The sequence below is a fragment of the Dromiciops gliroides genome, chromosome 1 (genome assembly GCF_019393635.1).
Source record: "Dromiciops gliroides isolate mDroGli1 chromosome 1, mDroGli1.pri, whole genome shotgun sequence".
Taxonomy (NCBI): domain Eukaryota; kingdom Metazoa; phylum Chordata; class Mammalia; order Microbiotheria; family Microbiotheriidae; genus Dromiciops; species Dromiciops gliroides.
The window spans coordinates 69669325-69693771 of NC_057861.1; the positions used below are offsets into that span (position 1 = coordinate 69669325).

The window sequence follows — 24447 nt, forward strand, 5'->3', positions numbered from 1 at the left end:
GTCAGGAAGACCTGAGTTCAAATGTGGCCTCAGATGCTTACTAGCTGTATGACCCTGGGTAAGTCACTTAACCCTGTTTGCCTCAGTTTCCTCATCTATAAAAATTAGCTGGAAAAGGAAATGGCAAACCATTCCAGTATCTCTACCAAGCAAACACCAAATGTGGATCACAGAGTCAGACATGATTGAAATAACAGGCAAATAAACTCTTACCAGCCTACAGTACAATTAGTCTCTGACCAGGGGTATGTCATTCTTATATTTTATTCTATGATCCAGAAATGCATAACCCATTCTCAGATACTATGTTCTTCAACCAGCTATTCACTTTCCAAATCAGAAGTCTTTCCCTTCAAGCAATAGCAGTGACTTTGATTTCTAACCCAGGGCTTCCCAATATCCAGCAGTGCTTTCGAGAGCCTTCCTGGCAGAAACATTTGTGAACACTTTGGATCATAAGAAGTGAGTAGCAGTTATATAGCTTGACAAGTGTTGGAAGGTTCTCTGTCACTTCCTGGAAATATGCCCCATGAAGACAGCAGATTTTTTTTGTTATTATCAGGGTGACAAAGAGCTTCCTTATTACCCCTTCTGCAGAGATATCCACAACCCCCCACTCCTGACCTCCTCTTCCTCTTACCCTTCCTGGATTCTCTCTCACCTGTGAATCTACATCATCTTTCCTTGAAGGGAGAGGAAGCAACAGCTTTTAGAATCTAGCTCCTTCCTCTTGAGGACTAGCTTCATTCTATTTGTGTCAGAGCTCAGTAATCTTTCTTCTCTTCCTCCTTCTGAGCTCCCCACACAGGTGAGGATTCCCAGCTGCATCTTCAGATCTCTTATTTTGTTTCCCCCCTGAAACCATTCATTTGACTCTTTAAAGGACCACAATTCTCCCTGGTAACTGGAGAGCAGAGAGGCATTAGCCTGTCTAGGTGGGATACCTTGTCTTCTAGGAGGGAGGCCAGCCTGGACTTTGAACACTGATAACAGCTAACCCCACGTGGCCGGGGCAGACATAGAAACACCGTGTATCTCTAATCCCTCACTCTCTGCAGGTCATTGCAGATTTCTGCCTGTTCTCCGTACCTTGCTAGAAGTGAGGTCTTCAGCATCTCTCTTCCTTCTTGATAGATTTGCCAGAGAACTCTTGTGGCAAACTGCAAATGAGGGTCTTCAAAAGTGGGGCCATCGCTTCTTTTCCTGTTAGCAGCTTGAGAGCCACACCTCCTCGCCTTCACTTACTGTCCCCTCCATCTCTCCTCCGGTCCTCCTTCAACTTGAATCTTCCTGCTCCTTCATCTTCTCAGCTTCTTCCAAACTCAAACTCTGGCTTTCTTTGCAATCCCACAGCCCTCCGAATCTCCTGCACAGTTCCTTCTCCTTCTTGGGTAGAAACTCCTCTCCCATTCCTTCTCCCACCAAAGCCCAAACTAGAGCACTCAAGGCCCCATTCCTGTCAAGGTCATCAGATAACAGGAGCATAAATTTCAGCCTAGAAGAGACCTTGTCGATCATCGAAGCCTCTCCAATAAGGAAAATGAAGCCCAAAGCAGTTGTTATTTGCCTACGGTCACAGATAATAAGTAGCTCCCTTCATGGCCTCCCCCTCACTTCTCCAGGCACTGACATCCCCCATCCCCACACAACCCCTGGCGCATAAGAAGGAGGCAGAGGCTACTCTGATGGGGGCAAACCCCAAAGGCCTTTTAAAAACTACAAACTGCAGAGAATGGTGTGGAGAGAAGGGTTCAGTCCATTCATTGTCCTTTGGGGAGAGGCAGCGCTAGCAGCCCTTAGAAACGTAGTCAAAGTCCCTGAATGCTTCTTGCTCGGCAGCGGAGAGGGGTCGAGCCTCCCGGGGAGGTGTCAGAGCTGGGGTCTCCCCAGTGAACTCCTCATCAAAGTTACTGATGTCTGTCCGGCCCTTGATCACGGGAACAAAAGGTGGTGGCAGCTGGCGGGCAAGTAATGCCTCCCAGCCCAGGGTCTGGAAAGGAATGCGAGGAAGGGAATAAACATTTATATAACATCGACTTTGTGCCAGGCACTGCGCTAAGTGCTTTATAAATATCCTCTTATTTGATCCTCACAATGACCCTGGGAGGTAGGTGCTGCTATCATCTTCATTTTACATCTGAGGATACTGAAGCAAACAGAGGTTAAATGACTTGCCCAGGGTCACACAACTAGTGTCTGAGATGGGAGGATTTGAACTCAGGTTTTCCTGACTACAGGCCCAGTGCTCTATCCATTATGTGACTTAAGTCAATATTCCCAGCATTGAGCACCTTCTTCCTCTAATGTTCCCAGGTTCAAACCAGCAGAGCTCCCCCCACCCAAAATTTATCCCTAGTCCCCAACAACACACTAGCAATGTTCCCTAAAACTATCCAACTATCCTTTCTCCACCCAATTCTAATCAGTGTCTCCTAAAACTGATGGGGGTGGGGGGTAGGCGGTATAGTGGATAAAGCACCGGCCCTGGATTCAGGAGGACCTGAGTTCAAATCCGGCCTCAGACACTTGACTCTTACTATTTGTGTGACCATGGGCAAGTCACTTAACCCTCATTGCCCCACAAAAAAAAATTGATACCCAGGGTTCCCAGCACCAACCCAAATGCTCCCCATGACACTCCAGTGTCCTCCTAACCTGATTCTTTCACCCCAATCCCTACATCCCCATCATTATCTTCCACTTTACCCCAGTGTCCCCCCAAAAGTGACCCCAGTATCCCTCTTCAGCACCTACAAACTATAGTGTTCCTAGGACTGATTTTTCCCATGGTCACTTGTCCCTTAAGCTGAACCCCACACTGTCCCTCCAACATAATCAAGTGTCTGTGGGGAAACTGGGGAAGAGTATCACAGAGATGTGGTGAGTGGGTACAGAAGACAAGATGTAGGAGGACGGGGGAAGTAGACTGAATGAAGAGGAGAACAACACAAAACATAAGGATGTGGAGAAGTTAGAGGGTCTGGAAGGAAACTGAGGCACAGGGGTCTTACCCGGAAGAATGGTTGCTTCTTCACATCCTCAGCATCCCGCTCACCAGAGCCCAGACGTCTCTCTGGGTTCCGTCGAAGTAGCTAGGAAGAGGGCAGAGTTAGAACCTTCCTCCCTGTTCCCCACTCTTAACCCTCATGAAGCTAGGATCCCAGATCCTTCCTTCTCTTTGGGGCTCAGAGTCCTCCAAACACCAGCCCCAGACTTGCCCTGACTGGGGGAGATAAAGAGACCAAAACACCCACTGGTGTGTGTGATGGGCAGGGGGTAGGACTGGGCCTCCAGGGTCAAGAAACAGGGTCAGGGTGTGCCAGGGGCCATGGGAGTTTGCGTCCAGAGGCCCTCACCCTGCGCATGATGCCAATGGCTTCTGTTGAGAGGAAGCGAGGGTAGCGGACCTCATCATTGACAATGCTGTCAAACACCTCCTCTTCATCATCTCCAGGGAATGGGGACTAGGAAGGAAGGAAAAAGAGCATGGAACGGGAGCTGATTCTCCCACTTCCCCAATCACATTCACGTCCCAAATGGCCTGTGTCTCCCATTGCCAAGCTTGACTTGCCTTCCCCACCTCCTTGGCCCTTCTCTAAAGGCCATCCCTCTGTCAGGTCTCAGGCCAAGTCTCGACTCCCTCAGGAAGCTTCTCTGAGCATTCTAGCTTGAGGCCTCAATAACACCTCCATGGAAGGGATCCCAACTACCTGTGTCTCGTCTCCCAAAACAGGGACAGGGAGAGAAGCCTCTTTTGGCTGAGTAGCCTGGCCACTGGACTCAAAGACAAGAAGACCTAGATTCAGATTACTAGCTGTGCTACCCTAAGACCCAAACTTCACTTCTCTGGGCCTCAGTTTCCTTGTCTGTAAAATACAGAAGTGAGACTGGTTGACCCCTGAGCTACCTTACAGCTCTAAAATCTACTAGCCTATGATTTCCACACCATTGGAATATTGGACTGGTGTCAAGGACACCAAGAAACGGCACCTCAAACTGAGGTCACAGTACTCACCTCCCCCACAAGCATCTCATAGAGAAGGACGCCCAGCCCCCACCAGTCCACTGCCCTCGTGTAAGATGTATCAGTCAGCACTTCGGGAGCCAAGAACTCTGGGGTCCCACAGAATGTGCTGGTTCGGTCACCGAAGCCCATCCCTACAAGCAGACAGCAAAGGATGAGTCGGGAAGGCATCAGAGAAAGAGTCACTGTCTTGGTGTATTGACCCTGTCTCCACCAGGTCTGTCCACTCCTAAGCCTGGCCTTGGCCCTCACCTTCCTTGCAGAGCCCAAAGTCGGCGATCTTCACGTAGCCTTCGGTGTCTAGCAGTAAGTTGTCCAATTTCAGGTCCCTAGAGGGTTTGGAGGTAGTAATTAGGATCTCCTCCCTAGCCCAGGGACTCCTTGGCCATGGGCTCGAGTCCTACTCACCCCCACCTGCACCCCCCAGGGTCTAATCCCCTCCACACACCTCCCACCCACGCACAGGAGCACACCCACAGAAATCTGCCCAGACTTTCCCTACTCACCTGTAGACAATCTTGTGGTCATGCAAAAACTGCAGCCCCAGCACCACACAAGCAGAATAGAAGCTGAGGAGAGGAAGGTAAAGGAGGTGGCTACAGTCCTGTCTGGGGCGAGGAGAGCTAGGAGACGGTGTCTCCCAGAGAAGGAAGGAGGTTCTCGAGGGGGCGGGGGCTGGGGACAAGTGGAAGACACCCTGGCCCATGGGAGAAGCCCTTGGGAACCAAGAAGTGTGAATATAAGATCAGGGAATCAGGAGGCCGCTAGGGGGCGCCGTGGCTAGAGGGGTGGACCTGAGTTCAGATTTGACCTTAGTGTGTGTGACTGGGCAAGTCAAGTTGGAGAAGGAAGTGGCAAACCACTCCAGTATCTTTGCCAAGAAAACCCCAAACGGGGTCACGAAAAGTCAGACACCACTAATCGACTGAACAACAGCGGATCGGCATGACTGCCAGGAGGGCATCCCGCGGGAGCGGGATGATGCGCACCCTGCACATGGGGGGCTCGGAGCTCCCTTGGCCGTGCGTGACAGGCATGGGGCAGGAGTTGGGGTGCGGGAGAGGGGGGCCTGGGGCGAGGCTTACACCGCTCGAGGTTCCGTAAAGACGTCGCTGTGGATGTGCAGCATGAGGTCCCCGCCGGCCGCGTATTCCATGACAAAGCACACGTGCTCGAGGGTCTGGAAGCAGCCGAACAGATTGACCAAGAAGGGATGGCCGGCGCCCGTCACAGCGGCCAGAATCCGCTTCTCACACATCAGGCTGAGGAGGAGGCAGGGAAGAGTTCGGACTCAGAAGTTCCTGCGCCCCCCCACCCCGGCCCCGTCCCTGCCTCGCCCCCTCCAGCCCCGCCCCCACCCCGCAATTTACCTCTCCACCTCGTCCCGGGCCACTATGTCTCCCTTCTTCAGGGCTTTGATGGCAAAGAGCTCCCCGTTGGGCAGATACTCCGATAGCAGCACCTGCGGGCGGGCACGCGCAGGTATGACTCAGGGCCCCTCGTCTCCTCACTCTAAAGGACCCAGGGTTCAGCCCGCTCCCGTGCCAGCCCCTCCCACCTCACCTTCCCAAAGTGGCCTCGGCCCAGTACCGCCAGGAATTTGAAGTCGTTCAGGCTCAGTGGGGATGTCCTCAGGGGGCTGGAGGGGAGAGAGGGTCTTGGAGCTCCAGGCGTTTGGATAGAAAGGGGGAGTGGGGTGCGGGGAGGGCAGTGTTACCTGGATGGGGTGGGTCCGGAGGTCTCTTTGTCTTCAGGCATCGATTCCAGGGACTGTGGTGGATCTTGGCTTCTGGGACTCTGATCAGGGGAGAGAAAGAAAAATCCTACCTCTCAACCCCAAATCCTTCTCCTGCCCCATGCTCCTCTCCCAAAGGGTCTCCATTCTGATCAAGAAGCAGAACCCACATAATCTGGCTTCTAGTTTTGGGGTGCCCCAGACTCAGTATCGCTTTGAATGAGCCTCTGCTCTACCCAAAGTAAAACTCCCCCGGTCTCTAAATGCAGGGAGCCGGAAGAGCCCGTTGTCAGCTAAGGTTCCCCACCCCCATTAGTGAGCAGGGGCTCTCACCAGGGAGGAGGGGCTGGAAAGGCTGGAGGGGCTGGAGAGGAGATCCAGGGGACTTTTCTGGGTGGAGCTATCAGAGTCCAGGTTGAGCTTCTCAATGGAAATGTCCCTGCAGAGAACCAGGAATAGGACATACAAGTTGGCTGGGTGTCTATGGGGTCAAACTCTTCAAACAGTGGCCCCAACTTACCTTCCTGGTCCTCTCCCTAGCACTCTCCAGACCAGCCCACCAGACCTTCTTGCACTTCCTCACACACAATGCTCCATCACCCCCCTCCATGCCTTTGCACTGGTAGTGCCTAGAATGCATTTCCTCCTCACCTCTGTCTCTTAGAACCCCTAGTTTCCTTCAAGACTAGACCCAAGTTCTACTTTCTACAAGATCCATTCACCTATTCGTGCTCCCCTCCCCATCAAAAAATTACCTTGTATCTATTTTGAATATACCTGCACATGCACATCCATGTTTATCTGCCCTAGTAAGAATGTAAGCTCTTGGAGGGCAGGAACAAATTTGCTTTTGTCTTTGTATCCTCAGAGCCTGGCACACAGTAGGTGCTTAATAAATACTTGCTTTCTTAAGGGGTGAGGGAGAGGAGTCGAAATGGATGCCTGAGCTCAGTTCCCAATGCTTGGAGAGAATGTGAGAGTAGGGAATCCCATATGCAGTGGGGCAGAAAGGGTCTCAGAAAAGGATATGAGTTAAAAGTCCCACATCCTATGAGCCTGGGCTTTGGGGGAGGGTGATCCCGGGCCCCAGTGTCCTTAGCCTATGCTAAGGGTTTGAGGAAGGGGCACCAAAGTTTCTTACTCTGTGTGCTCAAGTAATGATGGTTTCATACTAGAAGATTCTAGTGTGATCAGAGATTGGGGAAGGGAAACGAGTTGGGCAAAGGGGTTCTTACCCTGAGGTTCGGCTTTCAGCTGTGGTGGCCCCAGGGCTGAAAGTGCCTGTGGAATTGGCACTGGGAAGGAGCCGCCTAAGGAGCCGCACCCACGTGGCAATGTCAATGTTCATTTGCCGGGCTCGAAGGAAAGCCTTGCCTGAGCATCAATAGGAAGAAAGGGTCATGCACCCAAGGCCTGATTCTTGCCCTCTCTCCTTGCCCAAGCCACCTCACTCACCCTGCTGCTTGGAGAACACCTTCTTTTGCCTCTGGAGCCGTGGGATCCGCTCGATCACGGGGTTGTGGAAGATGACCTGGGAGGGAAGGGAGATACCTCCAAATCCTGAGCTCTGAGTCCAAGACCATGGGTGGAGCACTGGGGAGGATGGTGCTTCAGAGAGCAGGATCCCAGCAGGAGGTTTGGAGGCTGAGGGCTGAACCTCCAGCAGTGAGCAATTGTGGGGAAGGATGGTGGCACTAGGCATGTGGGAGGACATACTTCTGATAATGGACATTCCTAGGAAGTTTGGGCATTCAGGAAAGGAGAGGCATAGGGATCTGGGGTCCCTGGGAGGTACAGGGGTGCAGGGCCATACCTCTGCCAGAAGACAGCCTTGAGGCTCCAATTCCAATTGCACCTGATGTCTCTGGTTGTCCAGAAAATCCTCAAGCTTCAGGAATTTAAGGGCACACAGGCCACGCTGGTCCCTCCAGAATACAGATAGTTCAAGCTCTCGGGCCTGGGAGGGGACAGATCAGAGGGGAACTGTCCTTGGTCCTTGTGTTTCCATGGCCTTCCCTCCACCACAGTGAGAGCACCACTCTCGAGTTGTGGGGCCCCTACATGTCCCTCCCAGACCCTTTTCTGCCAAACACCTACCCTTTCCAGCTCCAGGGTGAAGCTCTGGTCCCAAGCATTCAGGCCACATGGCTTCCATGGTGTCTGGCCCACCACTGTGTTGTCTACCTTGAGCACGGCACTGACCTCATCTGTGAAGAGGTCATGGTGTCAGTCAGTTCCTTTTCCCCACAAATCTCCTCCAACATCTACTGATGAATACTCAGTCCCAATATTATCCTTCTCCTCAGTATATCCGAGGGATACTCAACTGGTTGGCTCCTCAGTCTTGATGCTGCCCCTGCCACTGAGGCTGCCACTTCTGCTATAGAGGCCCCTGGCTGGGCGGCCCAGAAAAGGGGTACGGCCTTCAGGGGTGCCTGAGTTCCCTGAAGTTGATGGAGAATTCCAAGGCACAGTCTCAGGAAGCCCACTACAGCCCAGCACACGTACTGACAGAGTCCCTGTGGGGAGAAGCAGATCAGTAAGGCACCAAAAAGGGTAAGGCTTATGACCTGCAGCTAGGGCCTAGATCCTGGAGTGGGGATGATGCAGGGGTCTGGAATGCAGGGGTCCTGAAGAACATCTTGGGGCCAGGCACTGTATTCCCAGGGGAATCAAGGGGCAAAGTAGCCAGAATAGAAAGTATTGGCTTCAGACACTTAGAGGAAGGACCTGGATAAGGGTCTTAAGGGAGCATGGGACTTTCAGCAAGATCCCAGGGAATGTGAAGGGTGGAGCTTGGAGAGTTGAGGAGGGCTTTGTGGAGTTTATGGGGCTGAAGTATAACTAGGGGCCAGACCTCCTTGTCCTAAGGAAATGAGGGAAGGAAGTTGGAATAACTATTTGGGGAGAGGGTCAGGGAGAGATTTGGGGGATGCACCAGACTGATGGAGAGGTGTTGGAGTTCAGGTTCTATAGGGGTCTTCAAGGGATAGAGTTTCAGAAATGGGTTGGGAGGCTAGGAGCCAATCTCTGGGATTGAGCAGTGGGGATTCCAAGCCCAGGGCCAGAGTTTGGATAAGACTTTGTGGGGTGGGGAACCCAAATCCAGTCTGGCCACTAGACAGGTCTTGTAGGATCGGTGTTTGAACAATGCAGTCAGGAAGTCTTTGCCATCTAGGGGAAGTGAAATCAAGGTTTGGACATCATTGTAGCAGAAAGTGTGTGTAGGGGGGGGGGGGCTACTATGCTTGAAGATGGGAATCAAGAGGCAAGGTTTGGGCTGGATCCTGGGAGCCCTGGGCCTGGGCTTGGACGCCCAACGCTCTGGTGTTTGGTCAGATGGTGCAGGCTGGGCGCAACTGTGAGGGGCGCACAGTACAGGAGGGCGCACCTGTGAGGGGCGAGGGTTTGCAGAGCGTGCTGTAGTGAGTGGCGGGGAAGGGACCAAGGCGGGCGCTGAAGGCGGAGGATGAAGCCATGGCCAGCTCCTCCAGCAGCAGTCGCCCCTTGGGGTGCTCGGCGGGCAGCTCCCCAAGGCGGAGTTCCAAGGCTGCCCGAAGCAGCGCCAGCTTCTGGGTGGACTCTGTCAGCTTGGCCTGGGCCTGAAGTAGGGTGGGGTAAGCGGGGAGGGGCAGAGCATTAGGAGGAGCAGAGGGGAGCGGAGGGGCAGAAGAGGAAGGGATCCTCAGACCCGGGTCCTCTGCTTCCCAGCCCTCCCCTTCTAGTGTTCCGCCACCCTTTAAGGACCCCGCCCACTCCAGGGCCCGCCCCCACGGGCCCGCCCCTCTGCCTTGAGCCCTCCAATGGCGTCTCCTTCCCAGGTCGGTTCGCCAGGTACCTCGGAGATAGCCTTGCGGTCCGGGGCCTTGGCAGCACTGAGCAGGCGCAACACGTTCTTAGCCCCCTCGGCCACGGCGTGCTCCACTCGGAAGTGGTGCCTCAACTCCTCGATGCGCAGCTCCACTGCCCCCAGGTCCGGGCCCCCTGTGGCCACCGAGGAGTTAGCGTGCGTGTGAAAAGAGGTGTCCCCCATCCCACCAGCGGCGACGATATTCCAGGCCACACACACAGTGCACACCTAGCTGCAGACTTACACTGGGGCTCCAGCACAATCGGACACACTCCCTCCCGCCGTCCGCCAGCCCTTCCCTCCTCCCTCCCTCCCAAAGCTTTGGCTCTGTCTGTCTGTCTGTCTCCGTGTCGGTCTGTCTCTACCCCCCTACCTCCACCCCTCCCACTCGTTCCTGGCTGGGGAAGGAGCCTGTGCCAGGCGTGGGGGTGGGGGTGGGGGTGAGGGGCACGTTCCCAGTGCAGGGGCTCACCATGGGACTCTTCCGAGCCCTGGTTCTCCAGCTGCCCGGCTTGTAAGGCCCTTCGAATCTGCATGCGAATGATATCAATTTTGGTCTTACTGTCCTGCAGCATCTGCTGGGCGGTGAGCAGCAGCTTCCGGTCCTGGAAGAGAGCGACGTAATAAATAGGTAAAGGGGAGGGAGAAATCACCAAACCGTGCACCCCCCCCCCTCCACACACACGTAGAGAATGGGGGGAGGGGGGTGATAGAGTATGTGTGCCTGCAGGATCATGTGATACCTATGTTCTTGTATTGGCATATGAAGGATATGTGTGTGTGCCTCTGCATGGGTGTCTCCCAGGGCTGATGGACTTGGATGTGGGCCCTGTCTATGTTTTGAAGGACAAGGTTCACCAAAGTTTGCAAGCTTATTATCTCTGTTCATGTATGTCCTTATAGACTCATAGAAAGTCAGAACTGGAAGAGACCTTGGGGTTTGTCTAACCTAACCTCCTCATTTACAGATGAGGCAAATGAGACCCAGCCAAGGGGAAGGTCACATTACAATTCAGAAGCAGAGAAGGGACTTCTAGCAAAGTTCATGCTTCTCTCCTATACAAGTCCTTCCTGGAGCATCCCAATTGGAAGGGACTTGTCATTTTGCAAATGAAGGAGGACCAGGGAAAAGATGGAATTCAAGCTGCCCCTCCCTTTCCCTCTGCCCTGGGTGTTCCCCCTGGGGTGCCCCCCGCCAGACCTAACCTCAGAAGGCAGTGGAGAGAGCCCTGACCCAGATGGAATCCCAGTTCTGCTAAAATCTCTATTACTAACTTATGCAAATTATTTCCCTTCTTTGGGCCTCAGTTTCTTCTGTTGTAAAATGACTTGAATTAGATGTTCTGTAAAGTCCTTTCCAAATCTAAACCCCAGAATCTTGGAGATGAAGGGAGGGAGGATAGGGAATGGCCAATGGGTTGATCTGGGCTGCCATCACTCTTCCCCAGAGCTCTAGATGCCTCCAATTTAGAATCATGGAATTGTAGAGCCAAAAGGTATGACATCATCATCTCAAAGACAGGAAATGGAGGCCCAGAAGGGGAAGGGGACTTATTTGCCCAAGGTTACAGTGCTAGTGAACTGTAGGTGTAGGGCTCTACCTCAGGTCCTCTGCCTGAGTCTAGGGTTTCTATCCCTACAACACAGATGCATTAGCCAAGTCTTGGCCAAGCTAAGTTTCCCCTAATCCTTCCTTTCCTGTCCCCCCAGCTCCTAGCAGAGTAGCTTGGGGAAGTGTCTCCCCATCCCCGGCCTCCCCCAGGCCCAGGCCTCAGCTCTGAGCTCACCTTGGTGCTGCCATTGCTGTAGGTGTGGATCATGTTTTCTGCCCCTTGTTTGACCTTGAGTTCGATGGTCAGCTGCTTCTCCAAGCCAGCCACCAGGCTCAGACTGGTGGCCGTGCAGTTGGGGGACTGGGGGCCATCTAGGAGGCACAGAGAGAGGGCAGGTCAGAGTCACTTCTACCCAAGGGCCCAACCAGGAGTTCCCAGGGTTGGACTGATTGGGCCTGGGACAGTAGTCCAAGCTTCCCTCTCTCTTCCTGGAATGCTAGAGAACTCTCTCTCCCTGAAAAACAGTAGCTAAACTAGGGAGCTTAGTGTCCCACCTCCCGGTCCAGAGTGGCCGGCTGCTTTGCTTCTGCCCTGCCTGGCTGCAGTCTGAATATTTCATGGGGAGCTGAGGTAAGGGGAGCCGCTGGTGTGGTTTCCACCCTAAGCCAGAAAGACAAGTTGGGGGCTGGGAGGTTGGAGGCCTAGAATCCTGACCCTTCTGCATCCCCCCATGATATCTCTGGTGGAGATGGAGTTTGGAGACCGGAGCTAGGCTTCTTATTACCCCCAGCTTCAAGAGATGAGGAGTGGACCCGGGCCTCCCACACTTTGGAACCACCCTGAGATGTTGTGGAGGAATCCCTACTGTGGTCTTGGAGCATCAGGAGTAGAGTCCTTCTTTTCTCCTTGGAGCCCCTGGCATCCACATTGCCCCTGAACCTGGGCCCTCTCCCCATCCCCAGCAGCTCCCCCCCTTCCCCAGGGCCCAGTGTCTCTGCTGGCTCACCCTGGGCCTGGCCGAGCTGGGGCTGGGCCTGACTGGGCTCATGCAGCACCACAAGGCCATGGAGCTCTTGCAGCTGGCTGTGCAGCTGGTCCAGGCGTCGTGTGGAACCCCTAAGCAGCAGCTCCACCGGCCCCAGGCTTCGGCCGAGGTCTGTGGTTGCCCGCCGCAGGTTTTCTGCCCCCTCCTTCAGCTTCAGCTCCTTTCGGATCTCTCGCCGCAGCCGTTCCACCTCCAGCTCCAGGCGCTGCTGGACCCCTGGGGCTGCCAGGTCTGCTCCTGCCAGGCCTAGCTGCTCCAGCACCGACCAACTGCCGGGATCACTCTGTGAGGGGGATAGAGGGAAAGGCTATAGCTCAGCACTCTAGGGACCTGGCATTAGGAGAGCTGGGGGTAAGAGGGGGAAACACCCCATTTGGGGGACCATGATCAGCCTCCTCAACCTGACATGAAAGCAAGCCCCACTTCATGGCATCACAAGACTTAGAGATGGAAGAGACAGCTTAGGGAACACCCCATTAGATCTCTTCATTTGAGGAAACAGAGGCAGTGGAAAGGGGTTTGAATCAGACGTCCTGAGCCTGAATCCCAGTTCTGCTAGTATGTAACCTCCAACAATTCATGCTGCCCCTTTTTTTTTTTGCAGGACAGTGAGGGTTAAGTGACTTGCCCAGGGTCACACAGCTAGTAAGTGTCAAGTGTCTGGGGCTGGATTTGAACTCAGGTCCTCCCGAATCCAAGGCTGGTGCTTTATCCACTGCGCCACCTAGCTGCCCTCATGCTACCTTTTCATGCCTGTTTCAATCTGTCCCAGTCCCTCTCAAAATGAGGGGGTTGGACCAGATGACCTTCCACTTCTAAATGCTAGGCTAGCATTTGAAAGCTCCTGAAAATGTGTTCCCACCTTCACAGACCTAAAGATTTAATAGAAGGGACCTCAGAAATCATCTTGCCCAACCTTCTTTCATTTTACATGGGGGAAACTGAGTCCCATAGAGAGGAAGTGACTTGCCCAGGGTCACACTGTAAAGCTCCCCCAAATTCCCCTTCTCCTAAACCAGAATAGGCCAGACTCTTTCCTACCTTAGCAGATGCAAACCCCTCTATTTCTCTCCATCCTTGGATGTGAAATCCCATGGCCTCCAGAAAGCTATCACTGGCTACCCCAGCCCATAGAGATGTCTTTATTCTCTGGAGACCTAGGACCCTTTTAAATGGAACCTCATCTCTATACTAGCTCACAGTTTTCAAGAGGGGCAGGCAGGGGATAAGGAGTCTGAGCTCCTTTGCCAGACAGTGGGTAGAGCCCAGTCTCAGCCTCCCAGCCAACATAGCCCTGCAAAGTGCTGATCATAAACACACTAGGTGCTAGGTATAGACTTCTTGGATGGAGTACTACAGAAGGATTGTGGGGCAGAGGCCCAAGGACCCACCCCTGGTTTGATCAATTCTTGGGAATCCATATAGCTCAAATATCTTTGACCTAAAATATTTCTTTTTCTAATTAAGGGCAGAGGGCTGCCTTCTTCCCTCTCCCCCTGCCAACATCCTAGAACATATTTTTCCCCTGAGCTCAGAGAAGCCTTAAGTCAGAATCAGGCCTAGGGTGAAAGCTGTATGTAACAGGGGTTCTGACAGAAAAGATGTGTCAGGATCCTTAGTAATCCTGACTCAAGTGATAGTGTCACCCAAAGTGCTAGAGGGAATGACCCTCGATGAGCCAGAATTTTGGTGGGGAAGTGATTTCAATAAATCCAAATTCCTGACCAGGAGTGTCCCAGGGTCACCCAGAATCCTTGTTGTGACTGATCCTTAAGTCACTTGGAACCCTGACCAAGAAAATTCTTCAGTCGTCTTAGTGGGGACCCCAGGTAGCCGGTGGCTCTGTATCCCACATCAGCTCCTCCTGGACTGTCCAGTTAGACCCCTTACCCTGGTTGTACCAGAAAGAAGATATGTCATTGGCTCGGGCCTTCCTGTGTTGACAGTAGCTGGGGAGGGAGTGAAGTGGGGGAGGAGACAGACAGCTGAAGAAGGTGGAAGGATAGACCCTATCCCCAGTGCTTACGAGTCCAAACCCCAAAGTTCCCCCCAACCGTGGCCCAGTCCCCCACCTCTAGCTCCAGGTCCGAGGGGGGCTCAGCTTCCGCCATCCTGGGTCCTTGGGTAGCTCCGCCCTCTCTTCCTGGCTGGGCCCAGAGCTCTGTTATCTGCTACTTCCTCTTTCCTGCCTGTCCCAGGCCTCTCTATGTGGGTCCCCCTGGGGGAGGGGGGAAAGGGGACCAGAGATTCAAGGGAACACTGGGTGAAGAGGAGTAATCCCCTCTCCTAGACACAGAGGGGACTAGCCTGCTAGATTCCAGCTGGAACATATGGGGTCCCCTAAAAGGAAGGATAAGTGAAAGGGTGAGGGTCAAAGTGAAAGGGTGAGGGTCACCCCCACTTCCTCCTGCTCTAGGGATGACTTGGGTCATCAAGGAGGGCTGGGGTAGCGTGTGTGTGAGGGTGCCTCCTGGTGGGCCTTTTCATCTACTGCACGTTTCCACATTAGGCCACATGGCCCAAAGTCCCTATAAAGGCACAAAGAGACCAATCTTGGCCTGTGGGATTGATGGCTCATGTGATTTAGAGGTGGAACGGACTAGAAATCCTCTAGTCCAATCTCTTTCTTTTACAGAAGGGTAAACTGAGGTACAGATTAGTTATAGGATATCCAAATATACCTAGTAAGAGGAGGAAATAATTCGAGTCATCTCTTTTTTACTCTAAAACCAATGCTCTTTTTGTTATAACACAACTTTTTTGCATCATTGAAAGTGTTTTAAAGTAATGGAAATTACTTAACAGCATCAGTATTAGTTTTTTATAGGAAAATGGACTCTTAACCATTATCATTTGCATGGCACTGGGAAGACTTAAATTTCTTCCCTCACCTGCAGCCAGGGAACTATAGGCTATGTGCTGGTTTTATATTGGTTTCTTCTCTTTAATTTCTAGGACTTTTTTTTTTTTGGCAGGACAATGAAGGTTAAGTGACTTGCCCAGAGTCACACAGCTAGTAAGTGTCAAGTGTCTGAGGCCGGATTTGAACTCACGTCCTCCTGACTCCAGGGCTGGTGCTTCGCCACCTAAAGCACCTAGCTGCCCCCTATAACACAACTTTTTAACAGGCCTTGCTCCCTTTTTCCCGGAATTCCCATCTCCCCACCCCCATACCTAAGGCCTGTCCTTCCAAGTCTCTCAGAACAGACTTCCTGTTTCCTCCCAGGCTGGAGCCCACTTCCTGCTGCCCTTGTGATGAGCTGGATCAGGAGAGAACATGGGATCCAGAGCTAAAAACCACCTTATAGATCATCAAAACCCAATCTTCTTCATTCTGTTCCTGAGAAGTCAGTGACTTTTCCAAACACAACTAGTAAGAGACTAAAGTAGTAGGAGTCAAATCAGTCCTTTCTGATTCCAAAACTAGTCTTCTTTCTCTTACAAGACCACTCTAGAATTGGTCTTGCTCTGTGAATCCTAGGGCTGGAGGTTGGGTTCCCCTGAACCCCATATCTAATGGGGTGATTCCAAGTTTAGGTCACCTTCCAGAGAAGGGCAGAATTGGTGGGGGGAGGTGAAGGGAGGAGAAAGTGGTTGTCTCCATTGTGGTAAGGACCCTTTCCTTCCTCCACCCAACATGGAGCCCAGGAGCCACACCTCCTAGCCTGCAATGTGACCTCCTTCCTCTCCCAGCTGCCCGTCACCCAATCCCCCCAGGGCTGGGGCCAGCTGGGCCAGGCCCCACAAAGGACCTATTCAGGCCACCACCACCCCAGCCTGAGCAGAAGGTTCCCTCTCCTTCCCAGCACCCCACACTCTACCCCTCATCCGCTCTCCATTGTTCTAAGCCTGCTCCTTAACATCCCAGGCACTGAGGCCTATGCCTAAATGAGCAGTCTCAGCGCTATTCCCCAATTCAAGAATTGCACTTGGGTTTTAGGATCACAGATCTACAGAGGGAAGGGGCCTCACAGGCCATTTAGTCCAACACTCTGATTTTACAGATGAGGATACTGAGGGCCAGAGAGGTGACTTGCCCAAGGTCACACAGGTAATAAGTAGAATAGGATTCAGACCTCAAACTCCAGATTCTTCTTGTAGTCTCCCCAGCACACAACCTATCTCTCTGAAGCTCTGCCTAGAAAAAGAGCAAATTCTAGGCGATAGGGCCTTCTCGGAGCCCAGCCGTTTTAAGTCCTGACAATCTTGGGACCCAAGAGTCCAGGCTCCCAACCCAGCCAGCTTCATTAGTAGAGAAGAACAATTTTTCTTCCTCCCTCACTGGTAGGATCATGAGAAAGAAGGAAGAAACGGAAGCTGGAGGGGACCTTAAAAATGATCTCCTTTACCTTCTCATTTTATAGATGAGGAAACTGAGACCTACAGGGAGAAGTAAGTTGCCCAAGGTCATAGTAAGCAACAGAGCCAAGATCTGAGCCCATGTCTTCTTTGTTCTATGTTTAGTGTTCTTTTCATTACCCTGCCACTCCAGGGGGAGGCAGAGAGGCCCCCCCCCAGAAAGGCCAGGAATGGGGAGGGGGCATGGAGTTCTGGCTGTCTCTTGTCACTGATTAGACTCCTCCAATCCTCATTTCTCTGGCCAGCTGAACTCAGCTGCATAAGCAGCAGGGCTGGAACCTGGTGACCTCAGTCACCCAGGAATGTGGGGCGGAGAGAGGCCACTGGGCCTGCCCCAATTCCTACTCTGGACTCCCTACTCACACCCTGACTGGGATGCTCTGTCTTTAGGGCCTTGAGGCCTAGGCCTGCAGCTGCCCCAGGGTCACCTAAGGTCAGGGGGAAACTTTCCCCTTCCTCCAGGCTGAAAATTGTGGCTGACTTCAGGAGTCATGGGATTTATATGACTTAAAGCTAGAAAGAGCCTTAGAGATCGTGACAAGCCCTGGGTTCTTAACCTGGGGTCCACAAACTGTTGGGTTTTAAAATATATTTTTTTATTATTGTATTTCAATATAATTGGTTTTCTTTATAATCATATGCATTTTATTTCATGCATTTAAAACAATATTCTCCCTAGGCCTCACCAGACTGCCAAGACTGACATAAAAATGGGCAAGGGCTACCAGACTAGCCCCATGTCACCTAGCTAGCAGGGAGCCAAGCTGGGCCAGCTAGTTCCACCTCTAGGAATCACCACTTCCTGTAACAGGGTCCCCAGGTCCCAGGCAGCCCCAGCCCCGAATCCTCCTACTACAGCTTACATACCAACCCAGGACCCAGGCATCCCCACCCCCAGTGAATCCCCACCCTCAGTGATGTCTGGCATTTTGAATGGTTCCGAGGCTTCCTGAACAGAGACCGGACATCCTTAACCCGGATACGGTATGGACAAACAGACAGACTGTGTTAGCATGGAGACAGATAGACAGACAGAGGGACAGGACAGGCAACGTGGGGGGTTGGGGAGGCCACTCAGGGCCAGTAAATGGGGAGGGAAGGAAGGAAAAAGTATTGAGCTGGGGAGGATAGGGCAGCAGGCCACACAGATATGCCTGTGCATCTCCTCCTCCCCTCAAGGGCCTTGACAGTTAATTAACCCCTTGGCCCCTGGGGGGGGGGTGAGTCATGGGGAGGAGGGGCTCCTTCCTCCCCCAAGGACCTAAGCATCCTGAATAAACAGCTCTAGGCCCCACCTTCCCCCATTGTGGACCCAGGCGTCCTGACTCCAGGCTCCCTTCTCCAGCCCACACACTTCCCGAAGTCTGACATGGGGTGAAGCTCCAGGCATCCTTTGTTCTTATCCTAGAATGAGGACTTCGGGGAAGAAAAAACAGGGGAACCTGCAGCTTCCCCCAGATGCCCTGGCCCCATCATAAGGGGTGGGGGGGTGAACAGTTGATGGAGGGATAGAGGGAATTGAGAAGCCGCCCTCTACCATCTGTTCTGGGACAGATGGACTGAGTGCAGATTCTCTCCTTCCTTACCCCAGTCCCCCGTCCTACTTTTACCGCTTCCTGCCACGGGCAAATCATTTAGCTAGCCCCTCTCAGCCTCAGTTTCCTCTGCTGTAAAATGAGGGCATTAAAACCTCTACTAACTGATCTCATAGGGGAGTAGGGCTCTTAGAAATCATCTAGTTCAATCCCTTTATTTTCTTTTTTTTTTTTTTTTAGTGAGGCAATTGGGGTTAAGTGACTTGCCCAGGGTCACACAGCTAGTAAGTGTTCCCAGGTCCTTTTTTTTTTTTTTTTTAGTGAGTCCCTTCATTTTCTGAGGAGGAAACTGAGGCCCAGAGAGAGGCGTCCCATTGGTGGGAGAGCTGGGATCTGAACCCTCTGATGTCACATCCCAGGGCTCTCTCCATGATTGCAAGCTGTCTCCTGTCTGTCAGGAGGAGGAGGCCATAAAGTGCCACAGGAATATGAAATACTGTTAAGCCACAGACTCTCAGGTTCAGTTTCCTCCTTTGTAAAACGGAGATAACAAGACTTGGGTGGATTATTTGAGATAATGTATGTTAAGCACTTTGTAACAATAACACATTTATATCAATTTTGACATTGAGAAAGCACTTTGCCATCCATGAATGTTACATAAATATAAGCTGATATTATTATTATCATCGGAGCTGATCCGAGACTGTGTAATTCAATTCCCTTATTTAAAGATGGGCAAAATTAGGTCAGTGGAGGTTAAGTGATTTACATGAGGTCACACAGAAAGCTAGGGACGAAACTTGGGCTAGAACCGTGCTTCCTCATGTACTTGCCCCCTGTATCTTAGCGTCTCTTAGAGTCTTCCTTGGGGGTCAGGACTTTGCCTCTGGGTAGGGATTTAGATCCAGGCACTAGCCTTTCTGTTTTGGAGACTGACCCTGGGACTGTCCCAGGGTCTCCTCTCAGAAGAAATACGGGAAGGAGAAAGGCTTAACAACGGTCCCAAATCTAATCTGCAATCACAGCCTTGAAGCTAGAAGAGGCAGGGATCTTTTTAATTCTTTTTTTTTTTTTTTTTGCAGGGCAATGGGGGTTAAGTGACTTGCCCAGGGTCACACAGCTAGTAAGTGTCAAGTGTCTGAGGCCAGATTTGAACTCAGGTACTCCTGAATCCAGGGCCAGTGCTTTAACCACTGCACCATCTAGCTGCCCCCGATCTTTTTAATTTTTAAAACTACTATATTCAGGGTGGGAAACTGAGGCAGAACACAGATGTCACCCTTGTTTACAGATGAGGAAACCATGCTCACTTTAACTTGGGGATCAGAGGGCCTAAATTGAACAAAGCATTGAAGTTTCGCCAAATTTGTCAGGGAACTGAGGTTACCCCTTACCCTTTCCTGACAGCCAGCTATGACCCGGGGGTGGGGGGGTGGGGGGCGGTGTCCCTAGTATTTGTCACTGTGAGAGGGTATATTTCTGTGTACAGCAGGGTCAACTCTTCCTTTCAGGTCCTCCTCAGGACCCAGGAAGACTGATCACAGACAGGACTACTAGATTCCTGGGGGAAGGTGTTCCAGGATGGGGAAACAGGCACAGAGAAAATTAGTCATCTCCTTTCCTCTTATGATGCTGGGGATCCGGGCATCTAGTGATCCTCCCCCAATGGTTTGCTCCTTCTCCAGGCTTATATCTCCCTGCTCTGTTGGAAAGGGGAAAGGAGGAGCAGGAGGTAATTTACATGCCCCCTCCCCAGCATGTTCCTTCTCCCAGACACCTCTATGTTCCCCCCTCCCCCAGTCCCCTGCCCACATTATCAACAGTGGGTTGGTGTCTAACCTTGTGCGATCGGCAGCACCAGACGCGGCTGGCTCCTCCACACAGGGGCCCTGCCATCAGCTTGGCCGAGGGGTGCTCCCTCCAGACTTGGTAGTGGGGAAGGACAGAGATGGGAGGGGGAGGGAATGCCACCAGGGAGGGAGAGACACAGAAGGGATAGAGGATAGAGGAACAGGAAGGTTGCAGAAGGAGATGAAAACCCAGTTACAAAGCGACAGCTGGACAGGCAGGGGAGTTAGTTTTGGGGAGAGGGGGAGAGGGAAGATAGTGATTGAAAACATTACACCTATTTCCACCTTTGGCTCTGGGACTGTGAAACTCAGTGGGTCTGGGGCAGGAGACTAGGAGACCAGGAGACAGGAGCACACAGTCATTTTTAGACTTGACTGGGCCCTCAGTTTATGATGTTAGAAAGGAGGGTTACCTGATGGTTAGTTGTAGACTCATAGAATGTCAGAGCTGAAAGATGCTATCTCACTTGCTTTATACATGGGAAAACTGAGGCCCAGAGAGGAGGGATTTGTCTAAGGTTACTCAGAGAGTCCACAGCAGAACCCAGTAACTCGTTTTTTAATGGTGTGAATTTTTTAAGAGTTGCTATGTTCAGAAAAACCTTCTGACATCTAAATAAGGTAGTTTCCTATAATGCATTTCTATTAAAGTTTCTTAAAATGCATTTATGCTCCATTGAAGCTAGATATGAATTAAGCTTTTTTTAATGGTTTAATAATCTGTGGCGGAATAATGACCAAATCCAGGAAACAAATTGCCGGTGCTCGCTGAAATAACTATTTATAATTCCATTCCAAAATTTTCAGGGTAAACTCAAATCACCTAAAATTACTGGGCCTCTGACTTGAATTTCCATGACTCCACCTCTTTTCCACCACACCATATTGTCTCTGCAACTCAGGACTCAAGGATGGGAATATGTAGTCAGGACAGTGATTGTGGAGGAGGGCACAGGAGGTGACCTGAATGACTCTGGGTATCCAGATTCTAGGTTTCAGAAGGGGGGTGCAGTATGATTTGATGAAGGAAGTGCTGGACTCAGAGAGATATAGGGTTTGAAGTACAAGCTGTGTGACCATAGGGAAAGTCACCTCGATTCTCTGAGTTTCCCGTCACAGGGTCATTGTGAAGAAAGGCACTTGTGCCAGTCATATACCAGTAATAGAATTGGGAGTTATGATTATAAACAATCCATCGCCCAACTGTATCTTGGACAAGATGGAAGATGTGGTTTCCTGGATTGTTTTCTGAGAGCACTTATCTCAGGTCAAAAAAGGCATCTATCAACAGGTGCCAATAACATTAATTCCCAGCCTCGAGGTTTGAGACTCTTGGAGGTGGGGGCCAAGGTGAGGTGAGAAGCAGATCCTGATGTTCTGGCACAGCTCAGGGCTTAGCGTAGTACACTGGGAAAGGTACCTATGGGACTTTCTCTGTCCCTTCCCTTTCCTCTCTTTGAACTCTAGGGTGGAGGCCAATAGCCACCCACAGAGCCTCGAGTTAGTAAGCCACTGCCCACTACACTCCAGTTCAAATATGAAAAATTATTACCAGGCTGGGGAAGTCTGGGAGGGATTCCTGGAGGAATTAGGGTTTGAATTAGGCAGTGTGGGATAATAGAAAGAAAACAGCATTTGAAGCTGAAGATCTGGGTTTGTGAATCTTGACTCCTCTACTTGCTACCTGTTCAAACTTGGGCAAATTCCTTCTCTCTGGGCCTCAGTTTCCCCCTCTGTAAAATGAGGTTGAACTAGATTATCGCTAAGCTGCCTGCCAGCTCCAAATCCTATGATCATTGGATCTGGCACTCCCGGCAGATGGGGAGGAAGGAGGCAGGGCTGACAGGTGGAGCTGCACCTGCTGGGGAGGCGGGGCCATGGGGAAGGCTGCCTCAGTTCCTGGGGGAGGGGGCGGGGGAGGGGGACGGGCGAGGGAAGGCAAGCACAGGACATACAACAAATAATGGAGGGAGGTGTCGACAGCCTATAGGGCTAAGAAATACAGTCCCCAGAATCAGATTAACATAGCTTTCCTCTCGACGCCCACCCCAAGAAAATATAGCTACCACTGAACTCAGGAGGACTTGGGGTCCAGAGAATCTCCTGGCCCTCTCAACTTGTGGTCTGAGCTAGGGGCTGCTCTCCAAGGTCCCCAGCCTGGGGGAAAATAGTGAGGTGGAGAGGGGATGATTTCTTCGCTGGACCAGAAGGAGATCAGCCCTCTGAGCTGGGGCAGGGATGGGCAATCGCCTTCCCCATTCTAGCCCCCTCACTGGGCCAGAAAGAAGGCCCCAGGCCCCAAGAATCAGTCATAGGATCTCGGAGCCGGAAGGACTCGCAGGACTGACTTTGGAGACCCGACAAGGGGGGAGGAGGGCTAAATCAGACACAGGAAACTTCACTGTGGCCGAGGAGTGGGTGGTTTGCATGGGAAGAATCTTAGGTGTACACGGGTGTCCCAGGTGTGGTTTCTATTTTGGGGGGTACGGGGGAGGTTGGAGAGATAAGAGGTGCCACAAATACAGAGGCCCCTTCCCTCGTGAAAGGATAGAGGATCGTGGTAAGAAGGAGGATGTCTCCCCACCCAGGCTGCAGGGTCGGGGTGCGGGGGGCCGGCTGGAAGTAGAGGCCTGGGGCAGGTGCCGCCTTGCCACCCACAGACCTGTACCTGAAGCGCGTCGCTGGCCATCTCTCGGCTCCTTCCGCGCCCGGCTCCGCGTTCTGCTGCTGCGGCTGCTTCCTTCTCTTCCTCCTCCTCCCTCCCGCACGCGCGCGGCAGGGTCACTCACGGCGCGAGGGCCGGACACCGAGGCTCCTCCAGGATGCCCCAGCCCGCCGCATGCACTAGGCTCGGGGCACTGCCCCGCCCCTATCCCTAGGGTGGAGGGGGTGGTCCGGGTCTCGCGCACTTTCTCCTCCCTCCTTTCCTCCTCCCCCGAGGGGAGCTTCCCCAACTCCAAGGTTCTAGGCGCGAGGAGGAGGAAGAGGAGGAGGAGGAGGAGGAGGAGGAGAAGGAGGGTAGGAGCTAGGAGAGCCCTCCCGGGCGCGTTCCATGCTGTTCGTTCGGGCCGCGCGCGCGCGCGCCACGCTCGCTACAGTCACCGCCCCCCAACCCCAGACAGCCCCTGAGTCCGGCTCTCCAGTCCGAGATGTAGCCGGGATGGTCACGTGACTGGGGGAAAGGGAGGAGGGGAGTCGGGGCCGAGCTGGGAGTGGGGTGGAGCGCGTGGGGCCTGGGGCTGCTCTCTGGCCTCGCTGGCTGCCGGAGTGGGAGCTGAGGGGAGGGACAGAGCCTGCGCTGGGTGGGGGAGTGGGCGTTAGCAACTCCTGGCTATCTGAGGATGGGGGAAGCAGGAACTCCGGGGTTCTTTACAAATTTGAACTATATATACCCTCCCACCCCAGCCCCACCTCGAATGATGTGTTTTTTCCCCACAACTCTCTGCAGCATCTGTGGACCAGCCTCGCACCCCCAGCCTCCCGAGCATGCAAACCCGTCTGCCCCTCGGAGAAGCGAGTCTTCCGAGGGTGATCGGAGTCCCAGCGCTGCCCTTTCTTCCTTTTGGCTGGGCGTAATGGGATGGGCATTGGACTTGGAGTTTGAAGACGGGTTCAAATACCTACAACTGCCGCTTATAAATGGAACCTCTCCTGCCTTAGTTTCCTACAATGAGGGAGTTGGACTAGATCATCTTGACCGTGTCTTTTAGCCTCTCAGAGATCTGTCCTTGACCTTGCCACTGTTACTCCTTTCCCCTGGGATATCACTGGGGGCAGCCTGGGGCCAGCTGGGAACAGCCCCTAAGGACCTGCCAGCTCCAGGCCTAGGCTGGGCAATGAGCCCGGAGCTGCAAAGGCCCCCGGGACGGGGGAGGGGAGGTTGGAGCACAGAGCTTCCCTCTCCGCGCGCCCGGAGGGAGCAAACAAAGAGCCGAATGGGGGGTGAGGAGAGCGGACGCCACGGAGAGGGCGGAGAGAATAACTAACTCCCTCTGACCAATTGGTTTCAGTTTATAATTTTCTCCAGGGCTGGAATCCCTGGGAACTGGGGTTGGGGTTGGGGTTTGGGAGATTGCTTTTTGTTTGCTTTTGTTTTGCTGGGGTTTTGTTAGTGGAAGGGTTTGTTGTTGTTGTTGTTGTTTGGTTGGTTGGTTTGGTTTGGTTGTTTTGATTATCTCGACATCCCTTTGAAATTCAGCCACGAAAAAAAAAGAAAAGAAAAAAAAAAAAGAAATTCAGCCACGATGTAGAGAAAAAGAAGCAATGCTCAGAAAGTCGGAGCTGGACAGAATCTCAGAACACAGAACGCAAATGGCTATAGATCAAAGGCGATGAGGGTTACACGGCACTTTGTAAAGCTTAAAACATACACAAATGTGAAATTATTTTATTATATATGTAATTATTCTTTTATTAGTGTGAATAACTATTATTAGGAACCGCCAGGTGGTTCAATGAAAAGAGTGCTGGACTGGGAGCAAGGAAAACCTGCG

General features: G+C 52.4%; 1 protein-coding gene across 3 annotated transcripts; it reads right to left on the reverse strand.

The window, feature by feature from the left end:
- Window positions 1-248: 248 nt before the first annotated feature.
- On the reverse strand, window positions 249-23241 carry PKN1 (protein kinase N1). 3 transcript variants are annotated; one of them, XM_043976151.1, is made up of 23 exons: window positions 22623-23241; window positions 14280-14425; window positions 12169-12490; window positions 11397-11533; window positions 10082-10214; window positions 9598-9743; window positions 9151-9361; window positions 8087-8278; window positions 7857-7966; window positions 7573-7716; window positions 7215-7290; window positions 6995-7133; window positions 6093-6198; window positions 5742-5821; window positions 5588-5663; window positions 5395-5486; window positions 5110-5286; window positions 4531-4593; window positions 4277-4353; window positions 4016-4158; window positions 3357-3464; window positions 3012-3092; window positions 249-1990 (listed from the first exon to the last, which is right to left on the reverse strand). In XM_043976151.1, exons 2-23 carry the CDS (start codon window positions 14316-14318, stop codon window positions 1787-1789), a joined length of 2856 nt encoding a protein of 951 aa, XP_043832086.1. In that variant the 5' UTR covers window positions 14319-14425; window positions 22623-23241; the 3' UTR covers window positions 249-1786. The 3 variants fall into 3 exon arrangements, with proteins under 3 accessions (XP_043832086.1, XP_043832085.1, XP_043832088.1); XM_043976150.1 differs by lacking the exon at window positions 14280-14425 and adding an exon at window positions 19944-20029; XM_043976153.1 differs by lacking the exon at window positions 14280-14425 and having other exon boundaries at window positions 22623-23238.
- Between the last annotated feature and the right edge of the window lie 1206 nt (window positions 23242-24447).

What these genes read in the sequence shown, in the direction of transcription:
- PKN1 (XM_043976150.1), bottom strand. Translation starts at nt 20,000, where the DNA reads ATGGCAGGGCCCCTGTGTGGAGGAGCCAGCCGCGTCTGGTGCTGCCGA. An exon ending in GCTGAAAGCCGAACCTCAGG is followed by an intron (nt 6,199 to 6,994) that starts GTAAGAACCCCT and finishes GGTTCTCTGCAG; the next exon opens with GGACATTTCCATTGAGAAGC. An exon ending in CTTTGGGCTCTGCAAGGAAG is followed by an intron (nt 4,159 to 4,276) that starts GTGAGGGCCAAG and finishes GTCTGCTTGTAG; the next exon opens with GGATGGGCTTCGGTGACCGA.